The sequence below is a fragment of the Salmo trutta genome, chromosome 26 (genome assembly GCF_901001165.1).
Source record: "Salmo trutta chromosome 26, fSalTru1.1, whole genome shotgun sequence".
NCBI lineage: Eukaryota > Metazoa > Chordata > Actinopteri > Salmoniformes > Salmonidae > Salmo > Salmo trutta.
Window position 1 is genome coordinate 107376 of NC_042982.1, and position 26837 is coordinate 134212.

A 26837-nucleotide genomic window follows, 5' to 3' on the forward strand; every position below is an offset into this window, starting at 1 on the left:
CGGGAGAAAAGAATGGGAGTAGAATGGGAGAAACTCCCCAAATACAGGCGTGCCAAGCTTGTAGCGTCATACTCAAGAAGACTCGATGCTGTAATTACTGCGAAAGATGCTTCAGCAAAGTACTGAGTAAAGGGTCTGAATACTTATGTAAATGTTATATTTCATTATTTAATTTTTTTATAGATTTGCAAACATTTCTGAAAACCTGTTTTTGCTTTGTCATTATGGGGTATTGTGTATAGATTGATGAGGGAAAAAACTATTTAACACATTTTAGAATAAGGCTGTAATGTAACAAAATGTGGAAAAAGTCAAGGGGTCTGAATTCTTTCCGAATGCACTGTATATTGATGTGTATAGTGTATATTGATGTCCATTGATGTGTATACAGGGCTCATCTGTAAAATAGATCTTGGTCTCAGCATGACCCTGTCAAAATAAAGGTTAAATAAAAATATTTTTTTTCCTGATCCGCTCACAGGGTCAGGAAAAACTCTTGGTCTTAGTTAGAACACTGACAATGATACTCACGTCTGCCCCACTTCTTCCTATGTCTCCGGGAAAACCAATGTTGCCCCTCAGGCCTGGTGCCCCACAAAGTCCTGGTAACCCTGGCAATCCCGGAATCCCCACGAGGCCAGGGTCTCCCTTTGAAGGCGGGAGAAGCTCACAATCACAATCACCATCACCTCCTAAAAACAATGAGACAAAGTGAATAAGAAAGATACAGGATTAGGGTTTCACTAATTTGACAAAGGGGCCAATTACATATATTGACATGATCCAAGGGGCCAGAAAATTGTGCACAATTCATAATTATTTAATGTATGGTGGGCCACACTATAAATGGCTTGCAGGCCACATTTGGCCGGACATATGCTGTGTTGTGCACCCCATGGAATACAAAAAGGCATAGAGTACAGATGCAGGATCTTAATTTGATAACTTCTTTGTGGATAAGAATATTTCTGCTTAGCAGGACATGCAAACTTGTAGTGTATTTGATTTTTAAAAAGGGTTCTACATTTTGTAATTTCCACTTTGAAATTTCAGACATGATTTGGGTTTGCCCTAACAAAAAATGTATCAACCCCTGCAAAAATGTACATTCATTATAATCCACATAATAATTCACACTTTCTGTTGCTGCAGGATTGTTTTCCTGCTGTTGCAAACTGGCTCGAATTAAGATCCTATGAGAAAGGTACAGGATAGCTGTGTACAATGGCAGCCTACACACTGTGTGTACAAACATTAGGAACACCAGCTCTTTCCATGCCATAGACTGACCAGGTTAATCCAGCTGAAAGCTATGATCCCTTATTGATGTCACCTATTAAATGCATTGATGTCACCACTTATTTATTTTATTCAGGTCTAAAGGAACATTATGTGAAGAAAATGTATTTCAAAAGAACAGAATAGGAGTTGGCCTACTGTATGTTATCTGGCTATGTTCCATGCCATAGGCTGTAGGCTTATTTATTTAGCTGACAAGATGTCCTGTGCCATTATTCTATATTATATGATTTTATAGTAAGAAGAATATACACTGAACAAATATATAAACTCATCATGCAACAATTTCAAGATTTTACAGTTCATATATGGAAATCAGTCAAATTCAATACATTAATTAAAATCCTAATCTATGGATTTCACATGACTAGGAATACAGATTTGCATCTGTTGGTCACAGATACCTTAAAAAAAACTAGGATGCGTGGATCAGAAAACTAGTCAGTATCTGCTGTGACCACCATTTACCTCAAGCAGCGCGACACATCTCCTTCGCATTGAGTTGATCAGGCAGTTGATTGTGGCCTGCGGGAATGTTGTCCCACTCTTCAAAAACTCTAGAGCACCTTTACTGCACACACAGAGACTCGCACAAAGCTTTCCCTCACCCTCCATTTGGTAAATCTGACCATAATTCTATCCTCCTGATTCCCGATTACAAGCAAAACTAAAGCAGGAAGCACCAGTGACTCGGTCAATAAAGAAGTGGTCAGATAACGCAGATACTAAGCTACATGACTGTTTTGCTGTCGTCCCCACAGTGACCGTACCTACATACCCCAACCAGAAGCCATGGATTACAGGCAACATCCAAACTGAGCTAAATGGTAGAGCTGCCGCTTTCAAGGAGCGGGAGTCTAACCCGGACCCTTATAAAAAATCCCGCCATGGGGCGGCAGGTTGCCTAGTGGTTAGAGCGTTGGGCCAGTAACCGAAAGGTTGCTAGATCGAATCTCTGAGCTGACAAGGTAAAAATCTGTCACTCTGCCCCTGAACAAGGCAGTTATCCCACTGTTCCTAGGCTGCCATTGTAAATAAGAATATGTTCTTAACTGACTTGCCTGGTTAAATAAAGGTAAAAAATAAAACCTGCCTAAATGACTACTGACCCGTAGCACTCACGTCTGTTGCCATGATGTGCTTTGAAAGGCTGGTCATGGCTCACATCAACACCATTATCCCAGAAACCCTAGACCCACTCCGATATACATTCCACCCCAACAGATCCACAGATGATGTAATCTCTATTGCACTCCACACTGCCCTTTCCCACCTGGACAAAAGGAACACCTACATGAGAATGCTATTCATTGACTACAGCTCAGCGTTCAACACCATAGTACCCTCAAAGTTCATCAATAGGCTAAGGATCCTGGGACTAAACACCTCCCTCTGCAACTGGATCCTGGACTTCCTGATGGCCATCCCCAGGTGGTAAGGATAGGTAACAACACATCTGCCATGCTGATCCTCAACACTGGGGCCCCTCAGGGGTGCGTGCTCAGTCCCTTCCTGTACTCCATGTTCACCCATGACTGCACGGCAAGCGGTACCGGAGCACCAAGCCTAGGTCCAAAAGGCTTCTTAACAGCTTCTACCCCCTAGCCACAAGACTCCTGAACAGCTAATCAAATGGCTACCCAGACTATTTGCATTGTCCCCGTCCCCCCCTCTTTTACACTGCTGCTACTCTCTGTTGATTATCAATACATAGTCACTTTAATGTTACCTACATGTACATATTACCTCAAATACCTCGACTAACCTGTGCCCCTGCAAATTGACTCTGTACTGGTACCACCTGTATATAGCCTCCCTACTGTTATTTTACTGCTGCTCTTTAATTATTTGTTTTTTTTATTTTGTACTTATCTAATTATTTTTCTTAACTGCATTGTTAGTTAACGGCTTGTAAGTAAGCATTTCACTGTTGTATTCGGTGCATGTGACATATACAATTTGATTAGATTTTTTATTTAATTTGCTGTGCGAAGTTGATGGATATTGGCGGGAACTGGAACACACTGTCATACACGTCGATCCAGAGCATCCCAAACATGCTCAATGGGTTACATGTCTGGTGAGTGTGCAGGCCATGGAAGAACAGGAACATTTTCAGATTTCAGGAATTGTGTACAGATCCTTGCGACATGCGGCGGATGAATGGCACGACAATGGGCCTCAGGATCTCATCACAGTATCTCTGTGCATTCAAATGACCATCGATAAAATGCAATTGTGTTTGTTGTCCGTGCCTGCCCATACCATAACCCCACTGCCATCATAGGTCACTCTGTTGACAACGTTGACATCAGCAACATGCTAGCCCACACAACGCCATATACACTCGGTACAGTTAAAACCAGGATTCATCCTTGAAGAGCACACTTCTCCAGCCGGCCAGTGGTCATTGAATGTGAATATTTGCCCATTGAACTTGGTTACAATGCCAAACTGCAGTCAGGTCAAAACCCCAGTGAGGATGACGAGCACGCAGATGAGCTTCCCTGAGACGGTTTCTGACAGTTTATGCATACATTTTTGGTTGTGCAAAGCCACAGTTTCATCAGCTGTCCAGGTGGCTTGTATCAGACGAAGCCAGATGCGGAGGTGCTGGGCTGGTTACACGTTGTCGTCGGTTGTGGGGCTGGTTGGACGTACTGCCAAATTCTCTAAAACGACTTTTGAGGTGGCTTATAGTAGAGCAATTAATATTCAATTCTCTGGGAAAAGCTTTGGTGGACATTCCTGCAGTCAGCATGCCAATTGCACGCTCCCTCAAAACCTGCACACTCTCACATTGTGTTGTGTGACAAAACTGCACATTTTAGAGTGGCCTTAGTATTGTCCCCAGCAGAAGGTGCACCTGTGTAATGATCATGATGTTTAATCAGCTTCTTGATATGCCACACCTGTCTGGTGGATGGATAATCTTGACAAAGGATAAATGCTTTTTGTATCGTATAGAACATTTCTGGGATCTTTAATTTCAGTTCATGAAACATGGGACCAACGTTTTACATGTTGCGTTTATATTTTTGTAAAGTATAATTGAAATAGAAAGTATATTTTTACCATTCCAGAGCAAGTGCGCATATGAGCGCAAAAGTGATCATTTGAAACATTTGATTTAGAATTATTTGGTAACTTTAGTTGTGAATGATAAAAATCTTAGAATGTCTTGGAAATCAAAATATATGTGGGCTGCATGATGTGACTATAGGCTATTGATTATTTGAGAAAGTAGCAACAAAAAAAATGTGCGCTCTGTTCTGTGCCTCAGGCTACACAGTTGTTCTCTCATCAAGTGATCATATTTTCACCCATCAGACTATTTTCAATTTAATCCTGTCTTTACATATTAATGTAAAATTTGTTTTGATTTAGAATGGCCAATTATCAAATGGGCAGAAACAGAGGCAGGGGGGAAAAAAACATGTTATCTGTATGCACTCGAATTGCGAATGGAGGCGCACGCTTTCCCGCCGGTCTGTTTTTCAATGAGGCCAGGTAGGCTACTTCGATTTTATAGTGGAGCATGTGCTTAATATGAGCAGCTGAGAAATAAATATAAGAACACTTATTTCACTCCATGCATCAACCACTGTTTGAGGAGCATGCTCTTGCTGCGCAACAGGTGATATTCTGCCCAAACTCTCTATGCCATGGGTTCTCCAGCCCTGTTGCAGCTACCCAGTGCTTCATTTGGGAAACCAAGTGAAATCTGTTTGGGAACATCGATAACATGTTTCACTAAACTGTTGACAGCCCCTCTGCACGCTCGAGAAAGGAATAAAGGAAAAAGAGGAGGAAATGGAAACACATGGTGGTGAGACATTCTGTATAGCTGAAGGTAATGTATCACCCAATGAATTATGAAAATCTAAAAAATTATCTACTAGGCTATTCAAAATCAAATACAAATTCACTATAATTGTAGGCAAACTGTAAGCCATCCGCACTTTTCAATGAACAAACAGCATTGCCTAGGGCAGCGTTTCCCAAACTCGGTCAGCATTTCCCAAACTCGGTCCTCGGGACCCCAAGGGGTGCACGTTGATTCAAATGATCAAAGCTTGATGATTAGTTGATTATTTGAATCAGCTGTGTATTGCTAGGGCAAATAACCAAACATGCATCCCTTGGGGCCCAGAGGACCGAGTTTGGGAAACCCTGGCCTAGGGCTATACTTTGTCTCCCAGACTCGTGTATAGACATTTTGGAGCATAGCATAAGGTAACCAGTCCATCCAGTATGCATAATAATACAGTCCACCCTCGAAGGTGATTACTCAAATGTATTTAATTTTGGATTATGAAACAAAGACATCTTAAATCAGTTTTGTTATTCTGCCATTTGTAATATGTGGTAGCCTATGTATTGTATAATGGCACAATCATAATTTTTATTCTGCTTTTTTGGGGGCTTGGGCTCATAAGCCTATGCACATGCATAAGCTCTAATATGCTTATGGGTGTTTTGAATGAATCATCATCTTAGAAAGCACTGTCCATTTCATTGTGTTAGGCTTTGAAACAACATCCACAACAACCGTCTTTTACTTAGTTTCAACCTGCTGTTGAACTTCTTTAAAAGTACAACACTGTTTTGATGATAAGTGTTTGATGCAATTTTGTATTGTATTTGCTTTGATGTCAGTGGTTAGAGGGACAATAGAGCCCTGAGTACCAGGCCATTAGGACCTGATGGTAGTTAGCAAGTTGGGTACTACCAAAGCATGTCCAGAGTGCATGAAAGGAGATCACATGGCATGTGGAATTTTACCGCGGTCATAACACATGACTGCCGATGTGGCGGTAATACAGTCACTGCAACAGCCCTAGACACGTACTAATAATTCCACATGAATAAACCCATGTTACATAACTCACCTTTGCTACCAGGGAACCCTGCAGATCCAGGAGGACCTTGATCTCCATCTGCTCCAGGCTCTCCTGGTGAACCAGGGGTGCAGTACGTACCTGCAGCATAACCATGATTACACACCTTAACCGAATATCCCAATGGCTGAGTGAAGGGGTACACAAATATTTTGAGAGATCAATTCAATCGAATCCACAGTGCAATATTCATACATTATGTTTTTATCCTATGGTCGAATGAAATCAATTAATGGTTTTGGGTACTGTAAAAATGACTGCTACTACAATGCAGACTCCCCTCAAAGGAATTCCAGGATCTAATAAAGTGCATGTCTAAATTATTGTGTTTTTAGTCAGGTGTTTATCTTGAGAATATCTTGAGAATTAATTCAAACCAGTGAAACAGGAGTGCTCACCTCCACAACCTATGTGGCGCCCACCCAACACACATCACAAGACACACGATGATGTCATACGAGGGGCACACACAGTATGATGACATCATCCCGGGTGGGACACAATGATGATATCATTGCAGGAGACACAAAGGCATGCAGATCAGACAGGGAATAGGGTTAGCAAAACAAACACAAGTGGAATATTAGCTGACAAGATGATGAAAAATGGAAGCAAACTACACTGGTGACTCGAGGAATCCTGGAGATCCTCAATTGCTATATTTGCACCTTTGGGTTAGTTGAGGGGTTCTTGGAGGAACCTTTAATGTTTCAATGTAGCAAAGGGTTCCTGGAAGAATATATTATTAAAAAGGTTCAAAATTGAACCCATCCCATTACAAAAAGGTTCCTGTTTCAACCATTACACAGGGGTTCCTCGAAGACCCTTTCCCCCCCCACAGGCTCCTTTACTTTTAAGAGTGTACACACAACAACATTGCAATACAAGCTGTAAAGAACTTAATAACATTATCTACAGTACCAACACAATTTCTACATTTACAAGCCAGAATCAAGTAGTAGGTGTTGAGTGTTTAAATCCACATTCAGATGCTATGACAATGAATGCATCGAATATCAAGAGATTAGTAGAAGACAGGCCATGTTCTATGAGAGAAGTGCAAGAGATGGGGACAAAATGCACTTGAGGTTGCAAACCTGGGGGGCCGCGCTCTCCTTTCAGACCATTGAGGCCTGCTGTGCCCGGTTTACCAGGCTCTCCAGGTGTAGGCCCGTTCTGGTAGTTCATCCCTGGCTCTCCTTTAAACCCCTTGATGCCAGTGATCCCTATTGGGCCAAGCTCACCATTGGTACCTGAGGAGAGACAGCATGGCATGGTAAGGTAGAGTTACAGTACAAAGACCTTATTAGACACACACGCACACACACACGCACATAAACAAGCACGCTCACACTGGGGCTGTATTTTGAGATGGGGGGTATTAGTACTGGCCAGGGGACTTTTGGGTCACTGACCAGGTATTGATACCCCAGGCAGTCCTTGGCGGCCGTGCATCCCCATCTCCCCAACATCTCCAGGGGGTCCTGGTCTTCCAGGCAACCCCAACTCCCCTAGCATCCCTGAAACAACAGGTTACCATGGGAGTCACAATTACTGCATTAAATGGGTTAGTATTTGTAACTCTTCACTAGCTATATAGGTTTCCAACCAATTGGCAATAGATTTTTATGCAAATATTCTCAAATCTGCATAAAGAATATGCACATTTTCCAACCAGTTGTGTGTTTCCACCAAACTGACTTGTGGCAGATAAAAATCAGTGTGTCAGTGCGTGATCTACTTTTTTCCTTACGTTTTCATGTACCGAATAAAAATTTGAAGTTCAATGCGTTTCTATCGCACTTTCAACTCTACCGATAGTTTTGACACAAAAACAGTTGCGTTAAATAGCAAATGTGCCTATTCTGGTCTTAGCACATGCCCTCTAGTCAACAGCTCACAGACACAGTGCCGGTAACTGTATTTCCTCTGAGCTTATGTGCATGGGTTATTTTTGGTTGGTTGTTCTAGATCCTTAAGTGAGGAGTGTCAGCATGTATATAATGACACCAGACCTCCATAGTCCATTATTTAAAGATTCTAACGCTGAATCACATGTCTTGGTAGCATATCTCACTTTGATACAACCAGTGGGAGAAATGTCTAGAAACTTTTTCTCAAATGTTTTCCTCAAGTTTCATTATGGATGAGCCATACTACTAAATGTAAATAGTAATCAAACCATGCAGTACTAGTACGGTTCTAGATATACCCTGTTATTGGTTCTACCTGGAACCCAGTGTAGAAAGTTCTTCATGAGAGGGTTCTGCAAAGCACCAGACATGGTTCCCCTACAGGAACAAATCAAATAACCCTTTTTTTATGTATGGGTTCTAAGTAGCACCAAAAAGGGTTCCTACTTAGAACACTGGTGCTACTTAGACCCCTCTCATGATGGTTCTACATAGAACCATTATAAACAGGTTCTCCAAGGACTCAAAAAGAGTTATCCTACAGGAACAATGAAAATTAAATGAAAAAACAGTTTTTGATACTACTAGACCCTTTTTTCTAAGAATGTATGAAAAACATAATCAGTTGATTTGATATCTGAGATAGTGTGAATGGATGTTACAGCCTGCGCAGGTAAAATCTATAAAGACTAACTGGCGAGAGTGACATATCTTTATAGAGTCTTATCACAGTTGATTTATGAAAATCAGTTTTATCAAGGTGTTTTAGTGATACAGTGAATTTCTTAACAGACAATGTGCTCACCTCTACAAGCTGTATGACGGCCATGTAACACACACCACGACCCACAAGACACACGATGATGATGTCATGCCAGGGGGAAAAACAATGATGACATCATGCCAGGACACACACACAATATGCCCACAAAGTCCCATTCTCCTTTAATCGTTTAGTCAATCAGTCTTTCCCGTCAGTTTCCTTACGGGTGAGTCTCAGTAGAGATCCGGATGAGTCAAGGGAGTGTTACAGAAATCATGTCTTCCACCAGTTTCCACCCGCAAATGTAATTTGATTAGATTGCCTATTTATTTTGGGGTGTTAAAACATTGTACATTTAAACAGTACAAAGCCCCGAGGATAACACATGAAAGCATTATACAACACTTATTTGCAATGTAGTCGTCGAACTAAATAAAATGCCATTATCATGTTTGTCACCATTCTTGAAGTGGAACTGAACCGATGGAGAGAGGGAGCAACTAAATGGAAGAGGAGAATGGTAAATGGGCTATTGACCATGCCAGCATGCAGTGTGTTTTTTTTTAACATAACGTAGGTTCTTAGAGGACCATGGAGTTCAGTCTGCTATGTGTTTATTATTTGTGAGAACATTTGTTTTTAAATCACTCATATCACTGTCAGGTGCCATGCTTGAGAAAACACATTCTAGGAGTCTAATGTAAAGCTAAGACACAGTAACATCCATGGGTTAGTAAGAGTATTAATCTACTACGATGTCACTAAAGGGTCAATGGTGTCCAGAGGACTGTATATGTTGAATACAAAGCTCTTACCTGTATAATTAACCGGCCTGAACTCTGTCAGTCCTTTGGGACCTAGATCTCCTTGGAAACCCTTGGAGACATTTATAAAGATATCACATTAACGTCATGTCACATAAGATACTAAGTAACACCACATTGAAGAAAATGAAATGGGTGATCTCAGTGAGATTGGATGGTGAATAGTTAAGCATTCCTTTCTGAAATATATTTTAAAGTATTTTCTGACTTTATTGAACAGATAAAGAGAATGACAGTGGGGAATGGTAGAGAGAGGTTGTATCAAAGGGCAGTAGGCCAGATTCAAACCTATGCCGATACCGTACAGAGAGCGCTGCTTTCTACAGTGAGTGGCTAACCTTGGGTCCCTCTGTTCCTATCAGACCAGGTAGGCCAGGGCTCCCGAGAATCCCCTGAACATACGAGAAATCATGGTAATTAGAGCATACACACACACACACACACACACACGCGTATTGAATACGGTGACAAAACTGCTGCATACCTTTACACCAGGTGGCCCAGGGAAGCCAGGATATCCAGAAAGACCCTAATAACATGAGAACATACTATTTTTATCCACTATACATGCAGTGCTGTAAAGTAACTCAGTAAAAATACTTTGAAGTACTACTTAAGTCGTTTTTGGGGTATCTGCTACTACTAATATTTTTGACTACTTTTAGTCCACTACATTCTTAATGAAAATATATACTTTTTACCTGCATACATTTCCCTGACACCCAAAAGTACTACATTTTGAATGGTTAACAGGACAGGAAAATGGCATTTACTTTTGATACTTAGGTATATTTTAGCATTTAATATTACTTTTGATACTTAAGTAAATTTAAAACCAGACTTTTATTCAAGTAGAACTTTACTGGGTGACTTTCACTTTCTATTAACATGTCTTTACTTTTACTCAAGTATGACAATTGGATACTTTTTCCACCACTGCATACATGTTACAGTAAAGAGATGAGTAGCTTGAGTAAGGCAGTGTCTTTGTGAGTGTATGCCTGTGATGTTGTGTTTGCACCACAAGATGGCGATCCCCTGCAGGCATTTTGTTTCAAAACATGTGGCTCTGAAATGCAAAGTAGGAGCAGGGCAGGAAAGTTCTGCACAAAGTAAAAGCTTCTTAGAAGTGAGAGGAAACCCATAACAGTTATATGGAAAGTACAGGTTAGGCATTAGGGTCCTTTTCCAATACACTCTCAGCTTAAAACATCACCATACAGTAGTTTGAATTTAAAACTAAAGATTCCTTGGATGAAATATATATTCCAAATCTAATGTAATATGAAACTAATGAATGATCTATGTAGGGGGAGGGGTTAAGTTGAGCCATAGGGGTAAGTTGAGCCACCATTGTTTCTAGGAAACTATACCATTTTTTAAATAATTTGACCAAATATAAGAAGTCATCATTCCATGGACTCTGTGAAAGAAGAAATTACATGGAAAAAGTGGTAAGCAAGCTAGGTCCCCCAAAAATATTTTCACCAATTCAAATACATTTTTGTGTTAGAGGTTTCATGATGCTTGTATATAAACCAATTACATAATTTTAGGATTGTTCTATAGGTAAATAGGAGGTCTCTAAGCTTAAATATGAGGTCCTAAACCTAGCATGAAAGTGCTTCCTTGTGGCTGTGGCTAATACAGTCCAAATCTTTTCCTTGAGGTAAGTTGAGCCAATGGCAAGTTGAGCAAATGTAAGTGTTTTCTTCCCAGGCGTAATGCAAGGCATTATCACTCTGGTATGAGATAACAACAAGGCCTGGCCTATGTTTAATGTGTTTTTTAAAAGTTTGTTAGGTGTTAAAAACTGTGTTAAAAGCTTAAATTAATAAAAAACAAAAAAGTGATTGTGATGAAGTGTGTTCGGGAAATAAAGATAGACATGATCTTAAAAAGGTAGTGGTAATATTTCATTCTGAAAAATGTGTAGGCGGCTTCACTTACTTTGTCCCGTGACTCAACCCCCCCATATCCTGGTTAAGTGTGCCAAGAGACCACTTTTTTTGGACAAGCTATGCTTTCAAAACTGTAATGGTTACATACATTTTCATTATTTCCAGTGTTAAACAACATCCTGAAATATATGTAGATATCTTTGTTAGAGAGAATACTATACACAGTACACAAAACATTAAAAACACCTGCTCTTTCCATGACTGACCAGGTGAATCCAGGTGAATGCTATGATCCTTTATTGATGTCACTTCAATTAGTGTAGATGAAGGGGAGGAGATAGGTTAAAGAAGGATATTTAAGCCTTGAGACAATTGAGACATGGATTGTGTATGTGTGCCATTCAGAAATATTTAAGTGCCTTTGAACAGGGTATGGTAGTATGTGCCAGGCGCACCGTTTTTTGTTAAGAACTGCAACGCTGCCGGGTTTTTCACCCTCAACAGTTTCCTGTGTGTATCAAGAATGGTCCACCGCCCTAAAGGACATCCAGCCAACTTGACACGACTGTGGGAAGCATTGGAGTCAACATGGGCCATCATCCCTGTGGAATGCCTTTGACACCTTTTAGAGTCCATGCCCTGACAAATTGAGGCAGTTCTGAGGGCAAAAGGGGGGTTCAACTAAATATTAGGAAGGTGTTCCTAATGTTTGGTATACTCCGCATATTTCCCTTGATGGAGTGATGCTGAATGTAAAAATTGGCTCAACTTACTCCATTCTCCACTATTACTCTGCAATACCAGATTGACTATGACTTGGGGTTTTTGCTGACCATGTCCTCTGTGGCTCAGTTGGTAGAGCATGGTGCTTGCAATGCCAAGGTTGTGGGTTTGATTCCCATGAGGGGCCAGTATGAAAATGTATGCACTTACTACTGTAATACGCTTTGGATAAAAGCATCTGCTAAAATGTAAAATGATCAGGAAAAATTCCAGACCTTGGATAAAGGTTGTCTAGGCTCAAGAGTTTTTCCAGGTCACAAGGTCAGGAAAAACTCAGATCCCTAATCATAACATCCCTCAGGAGCATACTCAAAGAGGAGAATCAAGTCATTTATAATATCTCTTACCCTGACTCCAGGAAATCCGATGATTCCCTTTTCTCCTTTTATTCCTGTCAACGAGTCGAATCCCTGAGAAATCAATCACTCACAGATTACTAACACACAATTAGACATTATGGTACAGGGTAAGGCAACCTATTTGTGTTTACCACTACATGAGATTCACCTGTTCCTACGGTGTGACCAACAGACATCATATACTACTCAATTGATCACAATCTATAACTAACATAATTTGTATTGAATGAAGAAATGAATGTATTGAATGAAGAAATGAATGAAGAAACGTGAGAGCTGTGTGTATGAGGGTATGGCTACACTCTTAGAAAAAAGGGTGATAATTAGAACCATATAGCAGAGGTGGCACCACAAATTCTTAATTTTTTTTACTCGGCCGTGCTTTGACCCCTGGTATCATATAAACACACATATGACATGGAAGAATGCGTAGAATTGTGGGAAATTTTATTTAAAGCTGCACATTTTATTTACATAAGCATTCAGACCCTTTGCTATGAGACTTGAAATTGAGCTGAGGTGCATCCTGTTTCCATTGATCATCCTTGAGTTGTTTCTCCAACTTGATTGGAGTCCACCTGTGGTGTATTCAATTGATTGGACATGATTTGGAAAGGCACACACCTGTCTATGTAAGGTCCCACAGTTGACAGTGCATGTCAGAGCAAAAACCAAGCCATGAGATCGAAGGAATAATCTGTAGACCTCTGAAACAGGATTGTGTTGAGGAACAGATCTGGGGAAGGGTACCAAAACATTTCTTCAGCATTGAAGCTCCCCAAGAACACAGTGGCCTCCATCATTCTTAAATGGAAGAAGTTTTGAAACTGAGCAATCGGCCAAACTGAGCAATCGGGGGAGAAGGGACTTGGTTAGAGAGGTGACCAAGAACCCGATGGTCACTGTGACAGAGCTCCTGAGTTCCTTTGTGGAGATGGGAGAACATTCCAGAAGGACAACCATATCTGCAGCACTCTACCAATCAGGCCGTTATGGTAGAGTAGTCAGAAGGAAGCCACTCCTCAGTAAAAGGCACATAACAGCCCGCTTGGAGTTTGTCAAAATGCACCTAAAGGACTCTCAGACAATATTTTTTTTAACCTTTATTTAACTAGGCAAGTCAGTTAAGAACAAATTCTTATGATAAACAAGATTCTCTGGTCTGATGAAAGCAAGATTGGACTCTTTGGCCTGAATGCCAAGTGTCACGTCTGGACAAAATCTGGCACCATCCCTACGGTGAAGCATGGTGATTGCTGTATCATGCTACTGGGATGTTTTTCAGCGGCAGGGACTGGGAGACTAGTCAGGATCAAGGGAAAGATGAATGGAGCAAAGTACAGAGAGATCCTTGATGAAAACCGGCTACAGAGCACTCAGGACCTCAGACTGGGGCGACGGTTCACCTACAGAGAAGAATGGGAGAAAATCCCCAAATACAGATGTGCCAAGCTTATAGTGTAAACCCCAAGAAGACACAAGGCTGTAATCGCTGCCAAAGGTGCTCCAACAAAGTACTGAGTAAAATGTGTAAATACTTACGTAAATGTGATATTTCATTTATTTTTACAAATGTTCTTTATTTTTACTATTCTACATTTTAGAATAATAGTGAAGACATCAAAACTAAAAAATAACACATATGGAAACATGTAAACTCATGTAAACGTCCCTTTCTCAGGGCCCTGTCTTTCAAAGATAATTAGTAAAAATACAAATAACTTGACATATCTTCATGGTAAAGGGTTTAAACACTGTTTCCCATGCTTGTTCAATGAACCATAAACAATTAATGAACACGCACCTGTGGAACGGTTGTTAAGACACTAACAGGCAATTAAGGTCACAGTTATGAAAACTCCATCAGTGCTCAGACTGTCCGCAATAGGCTGAGAGAGGCTGGACTGAGGGCTTGTAGGCCTGTTGTAAGGCAGGTCCTCACCAGACATCACCGGCAACAAAGTCGCTTATGGGCACAAACCCACCGTCGCTGGACCAGACAGGACTGGCAAAAAGTGCTCTTCACTGAAGAGTCGCGGTTTTGTCTCACCAGGGGTGATGGTCGGATTCGCGTTTATCGTCAAAGGAATGAGCGTTACACCGAGGCTTGTACTGTGGAGCGGGATCGATTTGGAGGTGAAGGGTCCATCCTGGTCTGGGCGGTGTGTCACAGCATCATCGGGCCCATTCAAAAAGGCTTTACAACGAAAGCAAAACATTAGATTATGTCAGCAGATTACCCAGCCAGAAATAATCAGACACCCATTTTTCAAGTTAGCATATAATGTCACATAAATCCAAACCACAGCTAAATGCAGCACTAACCTTTGATGATCTTCATCAGATGACACCCCTAGGACATTATGTTATACAATACATGCATGTTTTGTTCAATCAAGTTCATATTTATATCAAAAACCAGCTTTTTACATTAGCATGTGACGTTCAGAACTAGCATACCCCCCCCAAACTTCCGGTGAATTTACTAAATTACTCACGATAAACGTTCACAAAAACATAACAATTATTTTAAGAATTATAGATATAGAACTCTTCTATGCACTCGCTATGTCCGATTTTAAAAGAGCTTTTCGGTGAAAGCACATTTTGCCCGGAGCCCTGTTCTGTGAGCTCGCAGTGAGTCGTCGAGCCACGGAGCAGGAGGGGAGGACCGAGCCGGCCTGGAGGATAGGGGACAGAGAAAATCAAAGGATGCAGAAAGGGAGGAGAGGAGGGTTGTGGAGGCAGAATCAGGAGATAGGTTGGAGAAGGTTTGAGCAGAGGGAAGAGATGATAGGATGGAAGAGGAGAGAGTAGCGGGAGAGAGAGAGCGAAGGTTGGGACGGCGCAATACCATCCGAGTAGGGGCAGAGTGAGAAGTGTTGGATGAGAGCGAGAGGGAAAAGGATACAAGGTAGTGGTCGGAGACTTGGAGGGGAGTTGCAATGAGATTAGTGGAAGAACAGCATCTAGTAAAGATGAGGTCAAGCGTATTGCCTGCCTTGTGAGTAGGGGGGGAAGGTGAGAGGGTGAGGTCAAAAGAGGAGAGGAGTGGAAAGAAGGAGGCAGAGAGGAATGAGTCAAAGGTAGACGTGGGGAGGTTAAAGTCACCCAGAACTGTGAGAGGTGAGCCATCCTCAGGAAAGGAACTTATCAAGGCGTCAAGCTCATTGATGAACTCTCCAAGGGAACCTGGAGGGCGATAAATGATAAGGATGTTAAGCTTGAAAGGGCTGGTAACTGTGACAGCATGGAATTCAAATGAGGAGATAGACAGATGGGTCACGGGAGAAAGAGAGAATGTCCACTTGGGAGAGATGAGGATTCCAGTGCCACCACCCCACTGGCTCGATGCTCTAGGGGTATGCGAGAATACGTGGGCAGACGAGGAGAGAGCAGTAGGAGTAGCAGTGTTATCTGTGGTAATCCATGTTTCCGTCAGTGCCAGGAAGTCTAGGGACTGGAGGGTAGCATAGGCTGAGATGAACTCAGCCTTGTTGGCCGCAGACCGGCAGTTCCAGAGGCTGCCGGAGACCTGGAACTCCACGTGGGTCGTGCGCGCTGGGACCACCAGGTTAGAGTGGCAGCGGCCCCGCGGTGTGAAGCGTTTGTATGGCCTGTGCAGAGGGGAGAGAACTGGGATAGACAGACACATAGTTGACAAGCTACAGAAGAGGCTACGCTAATGCAAAGGAGATTGGAATGACAAGTGGACTACACGTCTCGAATGTTCAGAAAGTTAAGCTTACGTGGCGAAAAACTTATTGACTAAAACGACGAAAATGATACAGTACTGCTGGCTGGTGGAGTAGGCTAGCTAGGTTGTTGACTTTGTTTGAACGTGTAGCTGGCTAGGTAACCTCGATAGCTTCAGTACTACACCTTGTCATGATACAAAAGCAACTTTATAGCTAGCTAACATAACACTAATCAAGACGTTCCTTTGTAATGTATTTAGTTTCTACAATGCTGCTCGTCGGTAATAGTTGGCTAGGTATGGAACAATGGCGTCGCGGGGGACGGAAATAGCTGGCTAGCTAACCTCGATAATTACTAAACTACACAATTATCAAGCTATGACAAAGACAACTATGTAGCTAGCTAGCTAACACTGCACTAGTCAAATCGTTCCGTTGTAATGTATTAGTATCAACAGCGCTGCTAGTCGGTAACGGTTGGCTAGCTAGCAAACCCACTAGCTAGCAGTGGAAAGACAACTATGTAGCTAGCTAACTAACACTAACACTACACTAATCAAGTCGTTCCGTTGAAATGTAATGGTTTCTACAGTGCTGCTAGTCGGTAGAGGTTGGCTAGCGAGCAGTGTTGACTAGCTAGCCAGCAGTGTTGACTACGTTAGGAGGACGAAAAAATAGCTAGCCTCGATAATTACTCTGAACTACACAATTATCTTTGATACAAAGACGGCTATGTAGCTAGCTAAGAAAAATTGCTCAGATCAAACAAACCAAACCGTTGTAATGTAATTAAGTGTAATATTACCTGTGGAGCGAAGCGAAGTGCGACTGCTCGCTCCAGACCGGAAGTACAAAGACTTCTACTTCAATAACAAATGTTGGTTTGGTCCTAAATAATCCATAGTATTATCCAAACAGCGGCGTTTTGTTCGTGTGTTCAAGACACTATCCAAATGGTAAAGAAGGGTGACGAGCACGACGCATTTCGTGACAAAAAAATTCTAAATATTCCATTACCGTACTTCGAAGCATGTCAACCGCTGTTTAAAATCAATTTTTATGCCAATTTTATCGTAAAAAAGCGATAATATTCCGACCGGGAGTGGTGGTTTTCGTTCAAAGAGAGACTCGTCTCATAGTACTGTGACCGGCCACTATCCAAACGCGCTAATGTTTTTCAGCCAGAGCCTGCAAAGCCACGATTCAGCTTTTTGCCGCCTTCTGAGAGCCCATGGGAGCCGTAGGAAGTGTCACGTAACAGCAGAGATCCCCTGTATTGGATAGAGATAATCAAGAAGGCCAAGAAATGGTCAGACAGGGTACTTCCTGTTTGGAATCTTCTCAGGTTTTGGCCTGCCAAATGAGTTCTGTTATACTCACAGACACCATTCAAACAGTTTTAGAAACTTTGGAGTGTTTTCTATCCAAAGCTAATAATTATATGCATATTCTAGTTTCTGGGCAGGAGTAATAATCAGATTAAATCGGGTACGTTTTTTATCCGGCCGTGAAAATACTGCCCCCTAGTCATAACAGGTTAATGCAGGTCCGACATACAAGTTCCTTACTTTTTTTTTTTACTGAAATTGCAACCAACTTTCTATGGCTTGTTTAAAAAAATAACGATATTTTGGAGATGATTTCGTTTCAAATAACCGAAAGTGAGTGATTGTAATCTGAATAAAGGGAAAAAGGCCATTCTTGAATATTGGGTGAGACATTTTTACTAATTTGTAAAGAAAGCCAGTTTGTTATTTAGAATTTTTATTTCTGTTTTAAGAGGGGGAGAAACCAAAAGCCCACGGTGCCTATTTTTCAAAAATCATCAGTCCACATGTCAAGTGTGGCTCAGTTGGTAAAGCATGGTGTTTGCAACGCCAGGGTTGTGGGTTTGATTCCCACAGGGAACCAGTATGGGAAAACGTTTTTTTTTTATGAAATGTATGCATTCACTACTGTAAGTCGCTCTGGATAAGAGTGTCTGCTAAATGACTAAAATGTAAAATGTCAGTGAAATTCCCCCATTGTATTTACCCAAGCTCTTTCTTAACTCCAGGAACACAGACAGTTTTTGTTGTTGTTGCCTGACGCAGGACTCTAGTGCCAGAGGAGAGACTCTCAGACTGAAAACACCTCCATTAATTGCCACAGTTTAGACTCCTGCTAGATCAGCGTTCTAACTCACCCTTCTGATAGTGTGGTGCAATGACAGAATGCAACCATCTACCACAAACGGCCGCTGCATAACTTTTAAAGGAAGAACCACTGTATGTTCACTATTGAATGTTTACTTTCGTAATTCACTAAAATAAATAAGCTCAGCGAGTAGACTCACTGGGTACAGACGTCAATTCAACATCTATTCCACGTTGGTTCAATGTAATTTCATTGCAACGACGTGGAAACAACGTTGATTCAACCAGTGTGTGCCCAGTGGGGATTGATGGGCGCTTCTTTTTGCTCAGGACAGCTCGCGTGTTCTGTGTGAAAGTAGCTATCAACTTCTTTACTGCTTGAGTGCTCGAGAAGTTGTTACTCGTGGGAGCATAGTATGAATGAACGGCCAATCATATTGCTCAAACAAAAGACCACAACTTTTCTGCGTATAGTCTTCAATGGTTTTCAGTGGTAGACTGCGGCAGAGAAGGTAAATGTTGAACTGGAATGCAAAAATGTGGTGAAGTTACTGACTCGGTCGATGCTGCTGCTTTGATAGTGGAGTGACTATCAAATGCTGTCTCGCCACACGTTTTACGGCGGCTCTGCCATATATGGTTCTTTGGTTTGTCTCCATAGGGGAACCCTTTTTGGTGCTAGGTAGAACCCTTTGCAGAGGGTTCTACCTATAACCCTATGTACTTTAGAGTTATTCATAGAACCACCTGTAAATGGTTCTACCTAGAACCCTCTATGAACAGTTCTAGTAAGAACCCTCTTATCTTTGAAGGTTTCTTCCTAGAACCCTCTAAAATTAAACTCTTTAAAATTAAACTCTTTATGACAAAACATTACATATATCATAAGGCCTTTCTTTGACGGCCTAGTTATACCATAGCAGAGTGCTTTTAGGGAACACCTGGTTTACAGGTCATATCAGGCCTTCAAGTCAATTTATGCTGGCACGCAAAGTGATGTGTAAATCTGATTGGATTCCGGCCAGAGGAAGGATATCCAACAACTTGAATTTTGAGACTACCTAAACCATGCAAACTGGAACAATTATCTCAGTAGCTACTTACAGATTCTCTAACAACTAGAAAAATGTATGTTATTTATCTTTGTGTAGCATCAGATCAATCAGTCAATGTACATGCTAAAAACACAGATATTGAAACAAACAATAAAAAAGATATTCCTGCTATAGAGCATGATGGGAAATATGATAATAATGAGTGTGGTCTTGAGTGTTTTACTCTACACAGAGAAAAATAACACAATCACACTCACCTCTGGTACACCAGCACTGGGGTTATTTTTACACCACTGAGTGTTAATTTAGCTTTTTGTTACACTGAAATATCTACACTGGTAACACTGGACAATTTGCTGGGTACAAATATTCTCATATACTCTAGGTACAGTTGAAACATTCTCACACCTATCTTTTTAAACTCTAGAGCAGGGGTTCCCAAACACTTCCACTCATGCCCCCCTTCCAGCACTGGGGAACATTCCATGCCTCCCCTTTGTGTGCAAGCCATGTCTGTTTCTATGGGCACAAGCATTGTTCATGACACAAACTGTTCACACCCCTCTTGTTGGTGGAGATAAAATGTTGCTAGTTTAAACTTTATTTTCTTGCAATCCCATACATTTTGCCATGTCTAATGTGTATTCATGCTATATTTGAGTGACTCAAACACTACAACAAAATATATGGGCAAAAAAAACATTAGCTGAAATTATTTAGTTGATCTGGACATTTCTGACAAGTTATAAATAGCTCTCTAAGGTATGCAATGACTGACATGACAAGAGAGAAAACTGATGATGCACTACCCAATTTCAAAATGACACCTTATGCATTCTACCATTACAACTTTCAAGAGTAAATTGAAAGCTGGACTGAGTTCATTTAAATTAGATTTTTGCATAATCAGTTTGGGAGCCACTGCTAACGTTTAAACACTGCGGTAAACACAAATGCTCAAGGCACTTTTTAAAATAAATAAAAAAATTACAATAAAAAAGCTTTCCAAAGAATCATTCCCGCCTTCCAAAGAATCATCAAAGAACCTTTTCTTCCAAAAACGGTTCTTAGGATGAAAAGGTTTATAGACAGAACCCTTTGTCTTACAAAGAACCCTCATCTTCAAAGAGTTCTTCAGATGAAAATGGTTCTTGGTCAAACCATCCCTCTGCAAAGAATTGTTTTGGAACCCATTTTTCTAAGAGTGTAGACTAGTCACACTTTTGTGGAAAGAAGAGCAGCCCCAGTGAATCCACACATGCACCTATACTCATAAGCACGTACGTACGAATACACAAAGTAATGATGATTAACAACATTCAGCTGGCTCTGTGTACTCACATCACTTCCCCTTGGTCCACACTCTCCCTTCACACCTCTCCTCCCCTGCAATAAAACTCAGGCAATCAATAAGAATCAGGAAAGAATATATAGAATAGATACTTTGATGTATATTTTTTTGAAAATAAGTTGGTATTCTGCCTTTCCCAACAACCCCATACAAACATCGAGAGGCACTGGGTCAGCCACGGTGCAGCCCCCCTGGATGGAGCTATTTTGGAGGGGGGTTAAGTGCCTTTCGTCAAGGGCACAAAAGGCAGGAGATGGTACCTGGGATCAGAGACCAAACTGCCATTTGAGTTCCATCACCAGTTTTGTGACGCACGCCCCAGGGCTTGAACCAGCAACTTTCAAGCTGCTGGTCCGACCAATCTAACCTCTAGACAACCAATGATAATCATGCAATAGAAGACATCCTGATCACCTGGCTTCCTTTGATGTAGAAGTCTTCTGGGGGGTCCACAAACTCAAAGGGTCCTGGGGGTCCTTGGGTACCCTGGTCTCCCTATGACACATACACAGGTGAGGTTGTCAGCACATTCTTTAAACACAAACTGTATCTATATATACTGTACCAGTCAAAAGATTGGATACACCTACTCATTCAATGGTTTTTCATTATTTGTACTATTTTCTACATAGTAGAATAATAGTGAAGACATCAAAACGATGTAATAAAACATATGGAATCATGTAATCTTTAAGGAATACCTGGGATAGGATAAAGTAATCCTTCTAACCCCCCCCAAAAGATTTAGATGCACTACTGTAAAGTGGTTGTTCCACTGGATATCATAAGGTGAATGCACCAATTTGTAAGTCGCTCTGGATAAGAGCGTCTGCTAAATGACTTAAATGTAAATGTAATAACCAAAGAGGTGATAAACAAATCAAAATATATTGTAAATTTGAGATTCTTCAAAGTAGCTACCCTTTTCCTTGATGACAGCTTTACACACGCTTGGCATTCTCTCAACCAGCTTCATGAGGTAATCACCTGGAATGCATTTCAATTAACAGGTGTGCCTTGTTAAAAGTTAATTTGTGGAATTTCTTTCCTTCTTAATGCGTTCGAGCCAATCAGTTGTGTTGTGACAAAGTAGGGTTGGTATTTGGTAAAAGACTAAGTCCATATAATGGCAAGAACAGCTCAAATAAGCAAAGAGAAACTAAATGACACCTTCAATCATGAAAATCATGAAAATGTCAAGAACTTAGAAAGTTTCTTCAAGTGCAGTCGCAAAAACCATCAAGCGCTATGATTAAACTGTCTTTCATGAGGACCGCAACAGGAAAAGAAGACCCAGAGTTACCCATAAGTTCATTAGAGTTAACTGCACCTCTGATTGCAGTCCAAATAAAGTAACAGACACATCTCAACATCAACTGTTCAGAGGAGACTGCGTGAATCAGGCCTTCATGGTAAAATTGCTGCAAAGAAAACACTAATAAAGGACACCAATAAGAAGAAGAGACTTGCTTGGGCCATGAAACACAAGCAATGGACATTAAGACAGGTGGAAATCTGTCCTTTGGTCTGATGACATTTTTGGGTCCAAACGCCGTGTCTTTGTGAGACGCAGAGTAGGTGAACGGATTATCGTGGCATGTGTGGTTCTCACTGTGAAGCATGGAGGAGGAGGTGTGATGGTGTGGGGGTGCTTTGCTGGTGACATTGTCTGTGATTTATTTAGAATTCAAGGCACAATTAACCAGCATGGCTACCACAGCATCCTGCAGCGATATGCCATCCCATCTGGTTTGCGCTTAGTGGGACTATCATTTGTTTTTCAACAGGACAATGGCCCAAAACACACCTCCAGGCTTTGTAAGGGCTATTTGACCAAGAAGAATTGTGATGGAGTGCTGCATCATATGACCTGGCCTCCACAATCACCTGACCTCAATCCAATTGAGATGGTTTGGGATGAGTTGGACTGCAGAGTGAAGGAAAAGCAGCCAACAAGTGCTCAGCATATGTGGGAACTCCTTCAAGACGGATTCCATATGTGTTATTTCATAGTTTTGATGTCTTCACTATTATTCTATAATGTAGAAAATAGTAAAAATAAAGAAAAGCCCTGGAATGAGTAGGTGTGTCCAAACTTCTGACTGGTGCTATATATATATATATATATATATATATATATATATATATATATATATCGCACCAGTTTTCCACATTTAACCCAACCCCTTTATAATCTCTCTCTCTCTATATATATATAGACAGAGATTATAAAGGGGTTGGGTTAAATGTGGAAGACACATTTCAGTTGAAGGCATTCAGTTGTACAACTGACTAGGTATCCCCCTTTCCCTTTCCCTAAAAACATGTATTTTGTTTTGCATGTATTAAGCACAAGTTTTAAATCAACAAGGGATTCTTGCACAGCTATAAAATCTGACTGTAGTTTTGACACAGCCAGATCAACAGTCGGCCAATAGCATTCATAATAGTATAATCTGCATATAGATGAAGTGTACAATGTTTTACAGATTGACCAATGTGTTTATATAAATAGTGAAGAGAACAGGTCCCAAAATGGACCCCTGTGGTACAATTTTATGTACATGAAATGTAGACTTAAACCCATCAATCACAATGGCCTGAGTTCTGTCACTAAGATAATCATTAAACCATTAACAGGCGTCAGAGCTCAGGTCTATTGAGGACAACTTATTCAATTAAATAGCATGAGCAACAGTATCAAACACTTTTGACAGGTCTACAAACAAAACAGCACAAGCACAAAGCAGCACAAGTCCCGTGTGGCTCAGTTGGTAGAGCATGGTGCTTGCAACGCCAGGGTTGTGGGTTCGAAAATGTATGAAATGTATGCATTCACTACTGTAAGTCGCTCTGGATAAGAGCGTCTGCTAAAATGTAAATGTAAGATTTCATTTTAGTGTCTAAAGCATTGAAAAGATCATTAATAACTAAAGTGGTTGCAGTAATAGCTATGCCCAGGCCTAAACCCTGATTTATTTACATTCAAAATACATTTGCAAAAGTTGTACATTTTCTAAGGATTGAAGAATCTTAGCTAGACAAGGAAGCCTTGAAATGGGGCGATAAGTATTAAGATCACTACTATCCTCGCCCTTATGGATTGGAAGCACAAGAGCTGATGTCCATACTTGACCTGCAGGGGTGTTATGGACACACTTGTGGGTTACTCACTTCATCTCCTTTCTGTCCTGGCAATGATCTTCCTTTCTCTCCCTGGTAAAATGACAGGGAGAGAGGGAGAGGTAAAGGGAGAGAGAGAATTAATGAAAGAAAGAGAGAGAGTGAGTGTGACAGATAAATAAAACTCTAGCTAGCCTATGGAGAGGGCCGTGTACTAGTGTTTCATATGATTTAGAATGCTATAAACACAAGGGAGGTTACTGAATATGCAATTGTGGCATGAAATAATATTAGATTATCCCTTTTCATAGTCTGTACAGCAAAATGTGTGAAAGTGTAATCGTGCAGGTAGGAACTTACAGGCGGACCTCTCAGGCCAGGTGAACCAGTTAAACCCTGCAGAAAAACACACAGACATCCTTATGAATACACATGGTTTTAAACAAATTCAAGGTGATTGTTTGGATGACACAATACACAAAGAAACAAACTGCAGGCTAAGGTATGTACCACAAATACAGTATACATTGAGCACATACATTCGAGTGAGAAAACACAATGTGTGAGTCCCAAATGGCACCCTATTACTTATATAGTGCACTACATAGACAGTGTTTACACAGCCACTCTCAGAACCCAAGTCTGATTTTCCTTCAATATCCAATGTTTTTTTCTAACTGTCCACACTCCGTTTTACATGTGACCCATATCAGATTTGCACATTCAGTAGTAGCACATTTCCGGTCACTGTTCCTTAACATTTTGGGGTGGTTGTTATTATAACAGAGGGTCATGTGCAAAAAACTTCAGAGCACATTTTTTTTATCTGAGCATCCAGACAGAAGTTGGATATGGAGGATGGGGTTTGTACCAGGATTCAGATCCACCTATGCAGGAGTGAAAATATCAGATTCCATTCGTTTTTTTGCTGTTTACACGTTATGGAAAATATCATATTGGTATAAGATATGCAAATAATTGAAATATTATCTGAATTGGGCTGCCTGTGTGAACGCAGCCTTAAGCGTCATAGTCAGACGATATTGCCACTCCTATTTTCAATATTTTCAATCTAAGCCTACAAGAAACTGTGTTTCCTCAGGCCTGGAGGAAAGCAAAAGTAATTTCGCTACCCAATAAGAGTAAAGCCCCATTTACTGGTTCAAATAACCGGCCAATCAGCCTGTACCAACATTTAGGAAACTTTAGGAAAAAAAATGTTTTTGACCAGATAAAATGCTATTTTACAGCAAAGAAATTGACAACAGATTTCCAGCACATGTATAGGGAAGGGCATTCAACATGCACAGCACTTACACAAATGACTGATGATTGGCTGAGAGAACTTGATGATAAAAAGATTGTGGGAGCTGTTTTGCTAGACTTCAGTGCGGCATTTGACATTATCAATCATAGTCTGCTGCTGGAAAAACATGTGATATGGCTTTACACCCCCTGCTATATTGTAGATAAAAAGTTACCTGTCTCAATGTGAAAAAAAATTGTATGCATGTTCTTCCCAAAGAGGGAAACTGATGCTACTGAGCCAGATGTGTATGTGTCAAGGGAGAAGCTCCAGGTGGTATCTGATTTTAAGTACATTGGCATCATACTTGATTCCAACCTCTCAGGTGAAAAGGTAATTCAAATAACCAAATTCAACCTAGCTAATTTCCGATTTATATGAAATTGTTTGACAACAGAGGTAGCAAAACTGTACTTCAAATCTATGATACTCCCCCACTTAACATACTGCTTGACAAGTTGGGCCCAAGCTTGCTGTACAACATTAAAACCCATTCAGTCTGTCTACAAACAGGCTCTCCAAGTGCTTGATAGATAGCCATCATCACTGTTACATCCTCAGAAAGCATGAGCTCCCTGAGTTGGAATAATCTTGTGCAATATACCGACGCATGTCTTGTATTCAGCAGGTATAACTCTCTGGTCACCCCCAAAGCCAATTCTTCCTTTGGCCGTCTCTCCTTCCAGTTCTCCGCTGCCAATGACTGGAACGAACTACAAAAACTACAAAAATGTACTTTGCCACCATGGCCTTTTTTTGCCTTTACCTCCCTTATCTCACCTCATTTGCTCACATTGTATATAGACTTATTTTTGGACTGTATTATTGACTGTATGTTTGTTTTACTCCATCTGTAACTCTGTGTTGTTGTATGTCAAACTGCTTTGCTTTATCTTGGCCAGGTCGCAATTGTAAATGAGAAAGTGTTCTCAACTTGCCTACCTGGTTAAATAAAGGTGAAATAAAAAATAAAAAAATAAAAAATTCAAGATCCTAAATGGCCTGGCTCCCCCTCCACTCAGTACTTTTGTTAAACAGAAAACCCAAACATATAGCAGCAGATCCACAAGGTCTGCCATGAGAGGTGACTGTATAGTTCCCTTAAGGAAAAGCACCTTTAGTCAATCTGCTTTCTCCGTGAGAGCTTCCAATGTTTGGAATACACTGCCATCAGACACACATAACTGCACCACCTATCACACTTTCACAAAAAACATGAAGACATGGCTAAAGGCCAATCAGATTTGTGAACATAATCCCTAGTTGTGTATTGCCGCTTTCCATTTTGTCTGGAGCTTGTGAGGTGTGGAAACACTGTTGCTTTTATGTATTTTGTCTTGTTGGTTTTTGTGCTATGTTGCTGTGTCTGCATGCTATGTCTTGCTTGTCCTATGTTGCTCTGCGTGTGCTAACTGCTCAATGATTG

At 40.9% G+C, this 26837-nt stretch overlaps 1 protein-coding gene across 5 annotated transcripts in view; it reads right to left on the bottom strand.

Moving 5' to 3' along the window:
* Positions 1–26837, bottom strand: part of col4a4 (collagen, type IV, alpha 4) — a 192101-nt gene that overhangs the window by 64810 nt on the left and 100454 nt on the right. For 3 of the 5 annotated variants that reach the window (XM_029714261.1, XM_029714260.1, XM_029714259.1), the window contains 14 exons: positions 24466–24501; positions 24157–24198; positions 21397–21477; positions 20973–21017; positions 12732–12794; positions 10185–10229; positions 10039–10092; positions 9692–9752; positions 8919–8927; positions 7616–7720; positions 7298–7453; positions 6599–6607; positions 6192–6281; positions 532–692 (listed from right to left, as the gene is read on the bottom strand). In XM_029714261.1, coding sequence (XP_029570121.1) covers positions 532–692; positions 6192–6281; positions 6599–6607; positions 7298–7453; positions 7616–7720; positions 8919–8927; positions 9692–9752; positions 10039–10092; positions 10185–10229; positions 12732–12794; positions 20973–21017; positions 21397–21477; positions 24157–24198; positions 24466–24501 — 957 coding nt within the window. The remainder of the gene's footprint in view (positions 1–531; positions 693–6191; positions 6282–6598; positions 6608–7297; positions 7454–7615; positions 7721–8918; positions 8928–9691; positions 9753–10038; positions 10093–10184; positions 10230–12731; positions 12795–20972; positions 21018–21396; positions 21478–24156; positions 24199–24465; positions 24502–26837) is intronic. The other 2 variants (XM_029714262.1, XM_029714263.1) reach the window with 2 other exon arrangements.